This window comes from Phascolarctos cinereus, unplaced genomic scaffold, assembly GCF_003287225.1.
Source record: "Phascolarctos cinereus isolate Bilbo 61053 unplaced genomic scaffold, phaCin_HiC Scaffold_2;HRSCAF=192, whole genome shotgun sequence".
NCBI lineage: Eukaryota > Metazoa > Chordata > Mammalia > Diprotodontia > Phascolarctidae > Phascolarctos > Phascolarctos cinereus.
This window is the reverse complement of record NW_027555625.1, coordinates 90810025-90821310: the sequence shown is the minus strand read 5'-3', so window position 1 is coordinate 90821310 and position 11286 is coordinate 90810025. Positions and strand designations below refer to the sequence as shown.

The 11286-nt window shown below is 51.5% G+C and overlaps 1 protein-coding gene across 2 annotated transcripts; it reads left to right on the top strand.

Moving 5' to 3' along the window:
• Positions 1-1076: 1076 nt before the first annotated feature.
• SIX2 (SIX homeobox 2) lies at positions 1077-7556 on the top strand. 2 transcript variants are annotated; one of them, XM_021001217.2, is made up of 2 exons: positions 1077-2632; positions 6144-7556. In XM_021001217.2, exons 1-2 carry the CDS (start codon positions 2067-2069, stop codon positions 6454-6456), a joined length of 879 nt encoding a protein of 292 aa, XP_020856876.1. In that variant the 5' UTR covers positions 1077-2066; the 3' UTR covers positions 6457-7556. The 2 variants fall into 2 exon arrangements, with proteins under 2 accessions (XP_020856876.1, XP_020856877.1); XM_021001218.2 differs by having other exon boundaries at positions 1079-2626.
• Positions 7557-11286: the final 3730 nt, after the last annotated feature.

Sequence of the window (11286 nt, the reverse complement as noted above, 5' to 3'; positions counted from 1 at the left end):
CGTCTCCCCCGGCCCTGTAACCCACCAGGGAAACTGCAGCAGTTTCTCCTGCTTTGGCTCCGGCTCCGGCTCCAGGGACCCAGACCCTTCAGCAGGACCGCTTCTCTGCTCTCCAAGGGGGCCGACAGAGGAACCGGACCAGGGGCTCGCTCCCCTCGGATTCTCCAGTCGGGGATCTTGAGGCCAGGTCCAGGGCACCATTTCACCGACTAAAGTCCTCAGGTAATGTGCCGGGTCAGACCCGGGGCCAGAGCCGGAGCTATTCATATCACCGCCACCCTAAGCGTAGAACCTTCCCTCGCCCTTTCCAGTCTGGACACCTCACAGGCACAGGTACAGAAAACATAACCAATTAGCTCGTACCTGCGACCTCCCCGACGGACTGCAGAAGTTAACCGGGAGAGATACAACAAGAAAAATCTAACCCTTGGACTCCGGAGTAGGGTAGAAAGGAGTCGAGGATTGAGGTGCCTGACCACGCAGCACTGAGAGACCACCAGACCTGAGGGGGGTGGGTGGGGGCCGGGAGGAAAAGAGGGAGAGAGACGTGAGACGAAGGAAGAAACCAAGAAGTGGATTCACTCGGCTCTGCGTTCCTTTTGCAGACAAATGATCTCACCCTGTGGTCCCCACTCTACTCCCTCCTCAAACCTGGAGCAGGACAAATCTGGAGGCCTGAGGCTGAGCTTAAGAGGGAATATTTATTTACTGTTCCCCTCCTCCAAGTCCTAGCAAAAAAGCAACGAAAGGGGGCTGGGGGAGGGGGAGCCTCGCCACGGCAGCAGCCTCAAGCCCTGGGGAGATGTTGTGTCCCCAGCGAGTGGCGGTCGCTCGGGGAGACCGCCCAGGGGCCGGAAGGCGGCTTGGGGACTGGGTGATGCTGCAGCACCGCCCCCTGCGCTGAGACAGGGGCCGAATTGCCTCCCTCCCCTCGCTCCCCACCCTCGTTCTGTCTCCCTTTCCTTTCCTTTCCTCACTCCCTATCCCTTTAACAATCCCTCCCACCCCCGCCGCCGCCTCCCTCATCTTCTTTCTTTTTTCTCCCCTCCCCTTTTCTCCACCTCGTTCCCTCCCCTTTGCTCCGCCTCCCCCACAACTCTCTTCCCCCTACTTCTCCTCCCCCGCCTTTCCCCCACCTAGTGCCCCTCTCGCCTTCCCTCCCTCCCCCTTCTCTATGGGTATCCATCCCGTCAATCACCGCTGAAGTTTTTCTCTCCCTGATCCCTTGTCTTCATTTTTCTCTCTCACTCTTTCTAAAGTGTGTGTGTGTGTGTGTGTGTGTGTGTGTGTCTGTCTGTCTGTCTGTCTGTATTTCTGTCTGTCTTGTCTGTCTGTCTCCGAGTTCCCCAGTCTCTGGCTCTGGCTCTGGTCTCTGACCGCCTCTCTGCCTAGAGCAGAGCAGGGCAATCCGTCAGCGCAGCCAGGGGGGAGCCGCCTCGCCCCGGCTCGGGTTACCGGTGACTGACAGCGTCTCCATGGCGAATAATTTGACTCCAACTATTGTCTGGCGCAGGCAGGCCCCGGGTCAGATAACCGGACCAATCAGGGCGCGGGCCGCCGCAGCTCATGCCCGCTTAGAATAATATTATTAAAAAAGCAGCGAGAGAACTAGACGGGAGAGCGAGAGAGGCGCTGGCGGCGGGACCTCGCCGGGCGGCGGAGTATGCAGAGGAACGTCCCGGGCCGGGCTGCGAGGAGCCGAGACGAGGGCACCGGCTGCTGGGGAGCCAGAGACAAAAACAAGCTCGGGGGACATCGCGGGGCCCCGGCCCCTTGCAAGGACTTACCAAAGTGACTTGGGAACTTCTTTTGTGCAGCCACCCCCCTCCCCTGTTAACTCCCAACCCCCGTTATTTTTTCCGACTGCTTCTGTTGGGCCCATCTTTCTTGGCTGCCTCGAAAGCTCAGCCGGCGCCCCAGATGCAGGGCGGCGCAGCCCTGTGAGCACCCTGGGGCCGCGGCGGGGGGTCGGAGCCGCAAGTCCAGGCCGAGAAGGTTTCAGGGGGTGGGGCCAGGCCCGGGCCGCAGCCCCGGATGGTGAACAGGGCCCCGGGGTGGCCGGCACCATGTCCATGCTGCCCACGTTCGGCTTCACGCAGGAGCAAGTGGCGTGCGTCTGCGAGGTGCTGCAGCAGGGAGGCAACATCGAGCGGCTGGGCCGTTTCCTCTGGTCTCTCCCGGCCTGCGAGCACCTCCACAAGAACGAGAGCGTGCTCAAGGCCAAGGCCGTAGTCGCTTTCCACCGAGGTAACTTCCGCGAGCTCTACAAGATCCTGGAGAGCCACCAGTTCTCGCCTCACAACCACCCCAAGCTGCAACAGCTCTGGCTCAAGGCACACTATATCGAAGCGGAGAAGCTGCGCGGCCGGCCTCTGGGCGCCGTGGGCAAGTACCGAGTGCGGCGCAAGTTCCCACTGCCCCGCTCCATCTGGGACGGCGAGGAGACCAGCTACTGCTTCAAGGAGAAGAGCCGCAGCGTGCTGCGGGAGTGGTACGCGCACAACCCCTATCCGTCCCCACGGGAGAAGCGAGAGCTGGCGGAGGCCACGGGCCTTACCACCACACAGGTCAGCAACTGGTTCAAGAACCGGAGGCAGCGGGATCGGGCGGCGGAGGCGAAGGAAAGGTACGAGTAAGTACAGCTTTTTCACCTTCCCCTCGCGCTTTCCGACGAGGGATCCCCCTGACGCTTTCTACCCAGCGGGAGGCCCGGGTTGGGGAGAAAAAGACTCGTGAGCCCTGCGCTTCCACCCCCCCATTCCCACCCCCCCAACTCCCCAGGGCCGGATTAAGCTAGGAACCTACACACAGCTAAGGATAATAGAGACCAAGATAGATAATAGAGACCCTTTGGTCTGGATTATCTGAGTAGCAAAGGGACCTCAGGGAAATGATCGAATACCGTAGCTCATTCAGAAACGAAAAGGAGACTGGGATTTGAACCCTAGGCCTAGGAACAGAATGTTTTGGTCAGAATCTTCCTTGTGAATGAGGCCCTTATAGAATGATAGAAGAAATGAGAGAGTTATGGTCATAACTGAATGGATTTGGAATTAGGGGTTGAGTTTAGGCTCTCTAGGTTAGCTGATTGAATTTCAGGAGTGACTCCTCTTACTCGCTCCTACAGAAACACATCCATAGGTAAGAGGAAGTTTGAAGACCAAATTATTGTGCGTTGAGATCTGGTATCTCAGTCACTCATATATTGAGGAAGGAAAAGAGGGAAGCAAGGATGAACCCTGTTTCTCTGTCTCTCTGTCTCTCTCTCTCTCTCTCTCTCTCTCTCTCTCTCTCTCTCTTTCTCTCAACATATATATGTGTGTATGTATATGTAAATGTGTATGTGTATATTATATATTTATATATACACATATATATATACATACTTGTGTGTGTGTGTCCCTATTGGAAGTTATTCCTAAAGGGGAGGAGAAGTTGGAAGGAGGGAAGACCCCATGTTACCTTGGTACAGATGTCACAGGACTCAGAGGTCTTTAGCAGAAGGGCCTGTCCTAAGGGAAAGTAGAAGTTTCGCAGCTAACTGGGCCTGAATGCCCCATTGGCATGGTAATGCTATTGAATTTGGGCAGTCTTTCCTCCCTGGCCCTAGCCTGTTCTCTAGTTGGGCCCCACTAACGATAGTAGGTAGGACAGTCTGTTGGTGAAGTAGGCTGAAAAGGTCACTGAAGAGGGATCCCAGGTCTAGATGTATGTCAGGTCCTTCCTAGAGTACCAAGGACTGGATACTTTGAACCAGACCAAGACTGAGCATCCTGGATACTCCACAGGGTCTTGTGTCCACTATTCTTAACAGAAAGGAGAAAAAGACATTCAGAGTATGAGGTGATGAAGGAAGGGCATAAACCCAGAGTTTAGATGGCAGAAGGGGTGCAATGTTAAGTTGATAGAAAGAGAGCATAAATAATTAAAGTAAGGCTAACAGGGAACTACAGGATAGCAAAGGTGATGGAGGGAGCTGAAGTCAAAGGTGTGGAAGTAAACAATAGTGTCAAGTCCCTAGGATAAATATAAAGAATCAAATACACAGGATCAGGAACTTTGGAACGGACAGGCAATTTTTCTTTGGACCAAGCTACCTTTCTTTATTTATTTTCCCTCAGAAAAGCAGTCTCCACATGGGAAGAGAACATGGGTTAAAAAGGACATAAAGTTCCAGGTAATAGAGGGACTTCAGGCTATTAGGGAGGCTCAGGCACTGGGTCATGGCAACCTGGAGAAACAGAGTCAGTGAGCTAAAAGGAAACATCCATGGCAAGCCAGAACTCAGCTGAGAAGCTAAGTGTGTCTTTAGGCCCTGGAATCGGGAGGTGGAAGGGGGAGCTTTGGTTCACAACTTTTTGCCTGTGTCCTCTGTCTGATCAGAAGCCACTCAGCTTCAGATCAAATGGGCTTTTCACATTGCTGGGCCTCACTCTAACAGATGTCACACTTTTCTGTTCTGGAGTTCTCTCTGCATTGGAAGCTCTTGAGAGTGGAAGAGGGCCTGGTGGGGATCCAAAAATGTATTAATATACCAGGGTCTTAATGAGATCAGAAATGTGGGCCCCACCATGGAAATACAAGATATACCCCACCCCACAGTTCTTCTCTATTAGTCCTGTACACTCCTAAATTTGTGATTACCAATGGTTGGTACATTACAATTACAACTCTAATCACTTTGGGGTTTTGGTAGAATGTACACATGGAAAATGGGTGGCTTATTACCCCAAATAGCAGGCTAATAATCACCAGGAGAAATAGTTTTCCTAATTCCCCCAGATCTCCCCAGAGACATTGTTCCCAAAACTAAAGGCTCCAAGGACAGAGATGGCCAGGCCAGAGTCTCTTTCTGGGGAACCTCAGTCCTCCCAAAATGAAAGAAAAAGGGACCCTAGGGGAATGACTCCCAGATTTGTCTGTCCATGGGGTAAAGCCCATGTTATAGATTCACAGGCCACGGATTCAGGATAGTCTCGGGGCATAGCAGCATCGAAGGAACCTGGGAGGCTCCCTTTGTGGAGTTCAGCAGTTCCAACCCAGATCTTTGTTCTTGCCTAGACCACTTCAACTCTCTTCGAGGTAGGACTTTCTGGATTTCTGGAGCCTGAAGAGTCTGATACCTGGCCTCTTGTTGCAAGACCTTCCCTAGAGTTCTCCCCTTGGGCCTAAGGGAAATCAGAGAGGAATTAATTAAGCTAATTGCTGACTAATCTGTCAAGGCCTAAAGGCCTGTTGGGTGGCCTGTAATCTGTCACCCAGAAGGAGACCAGGTAACAGAGATATACAGGGAAAAGAGAAAAAGGAGAACTGAGTTAAATTCCAGAGCTTCAAGTAAGACTCATGAAAGAGGTCTGAAGGGGAAGCCTCAGAAGGCATCCTGGTAGGCAGCCCGTGCTCAGGGCCTTGTTAGTCTGGGCAAGGAGGTCAGGTTTGCCTGGTGCTCCTGGCAGATCTTGGCCTGCACCCAGCCTGTCCTAGCTCTGTGAAAAGGATAATCCCGGTCACAGCCCTAAGCCACTCTAATGTGGGCCAGTCTCAGGGCTTCTAAAAAATTCCTCATTCCCAATTTCTATGTGAGTATTAACTACTGGAGGGAGTCCTTGCTCCCAGGGAACTACATTCTTAGTCAGAAAGGAACTTAGATTCCCTCTTTCCCCTTTCCTTCCAGCCTAAGGGAAGGAAAGAGAGAGGCAGGAGGGTTAGAAAGGTCCAGGAGAGCCTTCCCCCGAAAGCCTTAAAGAAAATGTGGCCCAGGTTTGGTACATGGGTGTGGAAAGGAAACCAAGGTCTGGTACCCAGCTCTGGGTGGCAGGAAGCACCCAAGGCCCACTGAGCCTGCTAGTCAGCTGCCTTGGCCATCAGGATGGGGTGGGGGGGCTCTAGACATCTTAGAGAGTCAGATGGGGGAGAGACACAGAAGAGCACCAGCAGAGACATGGGAGAGAGATTGGAGCAATACCCCAGAAAACACTATCAGGACGAAAGGCCATGCAGTGGGAATGTATTGAGAGGCCAAAGCTCTTGGTTCCAGTCACAATTTTCCAGGGACTGGATTGTAAAGAACTCCTTCAAATTATTCTCCACTCTGTTCTCCACCTCCCCCACCACCACCGCCCACTTCTCTTCTCCCCGTCTTGCAGGGAAAACAACGAAAACTCCAACTCCAACAGCCACAATCCACTTGCCACATCCCTGAACGGCGGCGGCAAGTCTGTGCTGGGCAGTTCGGAAGACGAGAAGACGCCGTCGGGGACCCCGGACCATTCTTCCTCCAGTCCCGCGCTGCTGCTGAGCCCGCCGCCGCCGGGCCTGCCGCCACTCCACAGCCTGGGCCATCCGCAAGGCCCCAGCGCTATCCCAGTCCCCAGCGGTGACCCCCTGCAACATCACCACGGCCTGCAGGACTCCATCCTCAACCCCATGTCTGCCAACCTGGTGGACCTGGGCTCTTAGAGACACTCACTGCAGTCTGGTCTGGCTCCTTCCCTGTCCGCTCTGCTCAGGCCCCACCTTTCTCCATGTCCAAGCCCTCTCATCCTCTGCCCGCCCTTCCTTTTGATTCCAAAAAGTTTTATTAGATTGGCAACTGTATTTTTGAAATGAAAGAAGGCAAAATGATGAGAAGAAGCCTCTCTGTCAGCTGAGGGCCGTGGGCTGTGTAGCAGGTACTGGAGAAGGTACTGTAAAGACTCTGGACAGTAGTGGGATAACGTCTTAAAGGGGTCGGGCCAGGGCCAAGTGAGGCCGGGAGCTGGGTGCTCAGCGCCAGAGGAAGAGGAGATGATCGTCTTTATTTTTGTTGTTGTTGTTATTGTTTTATCCAAGTGGGTTTTTTTTCCAAATCTTTAGGGCCTGTTTCTTAAACTCGGGATGGGAATAAATTCTGGTCCTGGTACCAGCAGTTTCGTTTCCTTGCCTGGACTTTAACCATTTCCAGGCTACCTCCAGAAGACTCGACCTCTCTCTCTCTCTCTCTCTCTCTCTCTCTCTCTCTCTCTCTCTCTCTCTCTCTCTCTCTCTCTCTCTCACCACCTCGCCCTCTTTCTCTGCCTCTCTTCACTTTCTTCCACCTTTCTTTTTTGTTCTCGTTTTTTCTAAAACTCTGTCTCTTCTGACTGTTCGTACCCTCCGAGTGTGTGTCTTTTTTCTTCCACCTCTCACACTCTCCATTAGCATGACGACCAGTCTTTATATTTCTGTCTGTCCCTCTGCCTGGCTCCCTCTGTCTCTCTGATTCCCCAAGTTATCTAAGTATTTTCCTGCTTCAGGAAGAAGACACAAGGCCCCGGGGGCTGAGGGGCAGTTGATTCTAAGACAAAAGCCTCGCCGGGGCGGGAGAGGTTCTCTTCTAGCTGCAGGTGTAAGATTTTCGTTTTAACCTTGAAGTGGGATAAGGAAATCAAGCCTGATATAAATGGCCTCGGGGATTTATCTCCCGCCTTCTGGCTCCTGGACTGGACCTACCTAACTTCCCAGCTGCACCGACTGGGGTTGGGAGGGGCAGCACGCTTTTAGAGGGAGAAATTGAACCAAAAAAAAAAAAAGGCTCCCAATCCCATAATCCAAAACCCCCACTGTGACCCGTCCGAGTTTCTCTCTCCCTGTTTATACCCTTATGAGAATGTTCTTCGGAAAATATTTCTGCTTTTATTTTATAATAAAATTAGAAATCTTAAAAAAAAAAATCCAAACGAACCCACAACGCAATCCAACCGGCCTGTGTGCAGTGTCTAATTCCCAGCCAGCAACTATAGTGTAACACCCCTCACTCTACCCCGACACCGCTGCAGCTCCCGCCGAACGGGGGCGTAGAGGGACAGAGCCATCGACGAAGAGGGGAAGGGAAAGGAGGCTCCGGTCGCGCACACCCAATGTCACAGATCTAGTGTCACACACAAGCCCTGTTCCAGGCCGGCTCTGCTGGGCATATTCTCCTCCCAGTGTAGATTCCAGAGGACAGGACAGAGAGCAAAATTGTGAGATGCAGGGAGCGGAGCAAGCATGGTCTGTGATTGTGGCTAGGTAACCTAGGGCTTGAGGCTGGAATGAGTAGCCCCAGGAAGAGGTCGGAGAACAAATTGTCCACCTCTTCTCCCTGTCCCCTTATCGTGTGTTTTCGCTAATGTGCTTGTGTTTGGTGGGTATGGGGTAGGGGTTCTCTCTGTCTCTCTGTGTGTCTCTTTCTATGTCTACCTCCCTTCTCTCTCTCTCTCTGTCTCTCCCTTTCTCTAGTCCGGTACAGAGGGGAAGTTAATTGCCACCACACCTCTCTATGCCAATTCTTCTGCTGTTTTCCACTGGCAGTGAGTGGCAGCTACTCCCCCCCCCCCGAGGAATAGGAAGATCCAACTTCCAGAATACGTCAGAGGGTGAACTCGGCGCCCTCGAAATAGAAAGTGAGGGCTCAGGGACGCGACAAGTGGCGACAATTGGTGAGATCTCCAAGGGTCAGGTATCTCTCTTGTCTGAAGCATAGTATAGATTTGAATTTTGGATTTGTAGTCAGAGGTGCTGGATTCCAGGCCCTCGTCTTCCAGGGCTTACTACCAGGCTATCTGGGGCAGCTCAGTTTGCTCATCCGAAAATGAGGCAGTCGAATTAGATGCTCTACCACGACCCCCTCCCTAGCTCTAAATCCTAGGGCAGTAAGAGATTTCGTGAAGGTAAAGGAGTTTTCGAGTGTATGAAAGAAACGAAGATTGGCCGAATGTTTCTGTGTGCGTATGACTACCTTGTTGTGTTCGTGTGCGTTGGGGGCGGGGTGATGGTGGTGAAGAGAAATCTGTGTTTGTGTGCGTTTGTGACAAGATCTCACATCCGTGCGCCCTGCCCCCAAAGACTATCATCAATTTGCATGGTAGACCTCCTTACAACCATCCTCCCTCCAGCAGTCCCCTCCCCCTCTAGCGGCCCTTTGGAGCATATTTGTGCAAAAATTTGAAGGTTTTTTCCCTTTGAGTCCCTAATGTTGTATGGTGTGAACAATTTGCCTTAATAATGGGAAGTTTGGGGAGTGGGGATTAATGATCATAGGACACGTTTTGTTCCTCATTAATTATCATTTCTAGCAGAGAAAGCTGTCAGGTACTGTGGAAAGGGCATTGGACTGAGTAGGAAAGTTCTAGTCTCTGCTCAGCAGTGCCTGTGCGATCTTAGACAAATCACTTCCTTTCTCTGGGCCTCGGGCTTTGGACTAGATGACCTCCAAGATCCCTTCCACCAGCACTACTCTAGGATTTAGGATGACTTAGACATTTGACTCCCGTACTGTTTCCTCGGGTTATCTGCAATCAATCTAGAAGCATTATACTAATCGACCGCTACTCGCCAGGCACCGTGCTGGATCCTAGTAGGTGGAATGATTATACATCCCCAAACTTAGCACGGTCGTAGATACTGTTTCATAATTCTTTGCATTATGTAACAAATGGTAACCTCCAGCACTATGAGGTATACATATGTGTAGCTTATGATATATTAGATCTTAAATAAGAAAGATTCGGTATTCTATATAATGTGTTGATATCACTGGCTATGTTACCAGGAGGTTGATACAATTATGGGATTAAGAGACAAGTCCTTGGGTTTGGAGCTAAATTCTTAAGACTAGAATAAGTTCACAAACCAGCAGCCGCTTTGGGTTTCTAGGAGGACCAGGCACTAACGAGTCCCAGGTTTAGAAAGCGCTGCTTCTACGGTGAAGCTTGCGACGGAGAGTAGCAGGTAAAGTGAAATGGGGCAGCGTACTTCCAAGGGACAAGAATGGAAATTTCTCTGCTGCCTGTCTTTTAAGGTCAATGGTACTGATATGAATCTAGCCAGAGGTAGGGACTACCATTCCCCCTTTCCCGTGCTCCACAGAGCAACGCGAGATGGGAAGATAAGGATGACCTACATCGACAGCCTACAAGAGAGCAGAGGCAGAAGCAGCTACGGTGGGCGTGGGGGGAAGTGAGGATGAGGATCTCCCAAGGAAAGGAAAAAGCACAAATGTCTTGTGGAAGGCTCAGGGGCCTTGGGGCAACCTGGAACGACTGGCACCCCGGCAGAGCCTGCTTTCTCGGGGATGAAGTTCCCAGAGAAGCGGGACCGGGCGGGCCAGCATCGAGGACTTTCTTAGCTAGCCGTATACCCGAGAACCTAAACCCATTCCCCTTCACCTCCTTACACACATGTACAAACACAGGCATACACATACACATACACACACTCACCCGCAGCTACCGAGACACACTCGCACGTGTTCCCGAAGGCATTCGTATTTCCCTACACAGGTCCGCACACTCCCACAGATACAAACACACATTAGCAGCCCCCTCCCCCCACTCCCCACCACGCACAGGCCCCGACACAACAGTGAGTGCAGACCACGCCCTGCAGCCGTATCTAATTGAGAGGTTTTGCACAGTTTCCTGAGAATCGTAACGCTCTTTCTGTTTCCAGGACGCGCTGTACCTGCCAGCGCTCCCTGCCGAGGCATGGACTGGCTGGCCTGCTTTGGCGCCCTGCGCGGGCCAGTCTAGTTCACCCTGGAGGAGTTCACGAGTCCTAGCTACCTTGCCACCTCAGCTCTGTGTCTGTCCCCTTCGCCACCCCTCCTCAGCACCTGCCTGGATTAGGGAGCCCTAGACAGCTGTGCTTTAACCCTGGGGGCGGGGTTCTTATCCTTGCGGGATTTCTTCAGTTAAAGAAGGGAATTTAGAGGATGTGTGTGTGTGTATGTGTGTGTGTGTGTTGTGTATACATACATACATATATTATATATATACATATATATGTATATATATGTATATATATATATATATATATATATAATGCCCTTCTCCCTCCTTATCCTTAGTAATCATCCCGAAAGTGTCTTTCTTTAGAGACAAAAGAAACCATCTCCTACAGTGTCTTTCTCCAAAGTTTAGAGAGGAGAGGGTCACACAAAGCGACTACACCAGAGACAGAGATAAAGAACATTGAAACTATCACTTAATGTATTTGATACTGCATGTAACATATGCATAAGCTTTACACCCGTCTGCTCACTGGTGGCATTAAATCAGGGCTTTGATTGTGCATCAGAGCAACATCGTCGTTCTGTCCCTGGCAAGTGGCTACTAGCAAGGATGTGATAATGTGCTTTAATATGATAATAATTTTCCTTTACCGCTACATGATTCGATGCTACACGACCGTCATTCTCCTCATTCGTGTACGCATTCTTTCGGTATAACCTTTCAATGTGTACATAGTTTCACTACACTGTACAAAAATAAACTCAGACGGGTTTCAGGC

Coding starts and splice junctions, on each gene's coding strand:
- SIX2 (XM_021001217.2), top strand. CDS start 2,067: ATGTCCATGCTGCCCACGTTCGGCTTCACGCAGGAGCAAGTGGCGTGC. Junction 2,633..6,143: donor GAGGCGAAGGAAAGGTACGA/GTAAGTACAGCT, acceptor CCCGTCTTGCAG/GGAAAACAACGAAAACTCCA.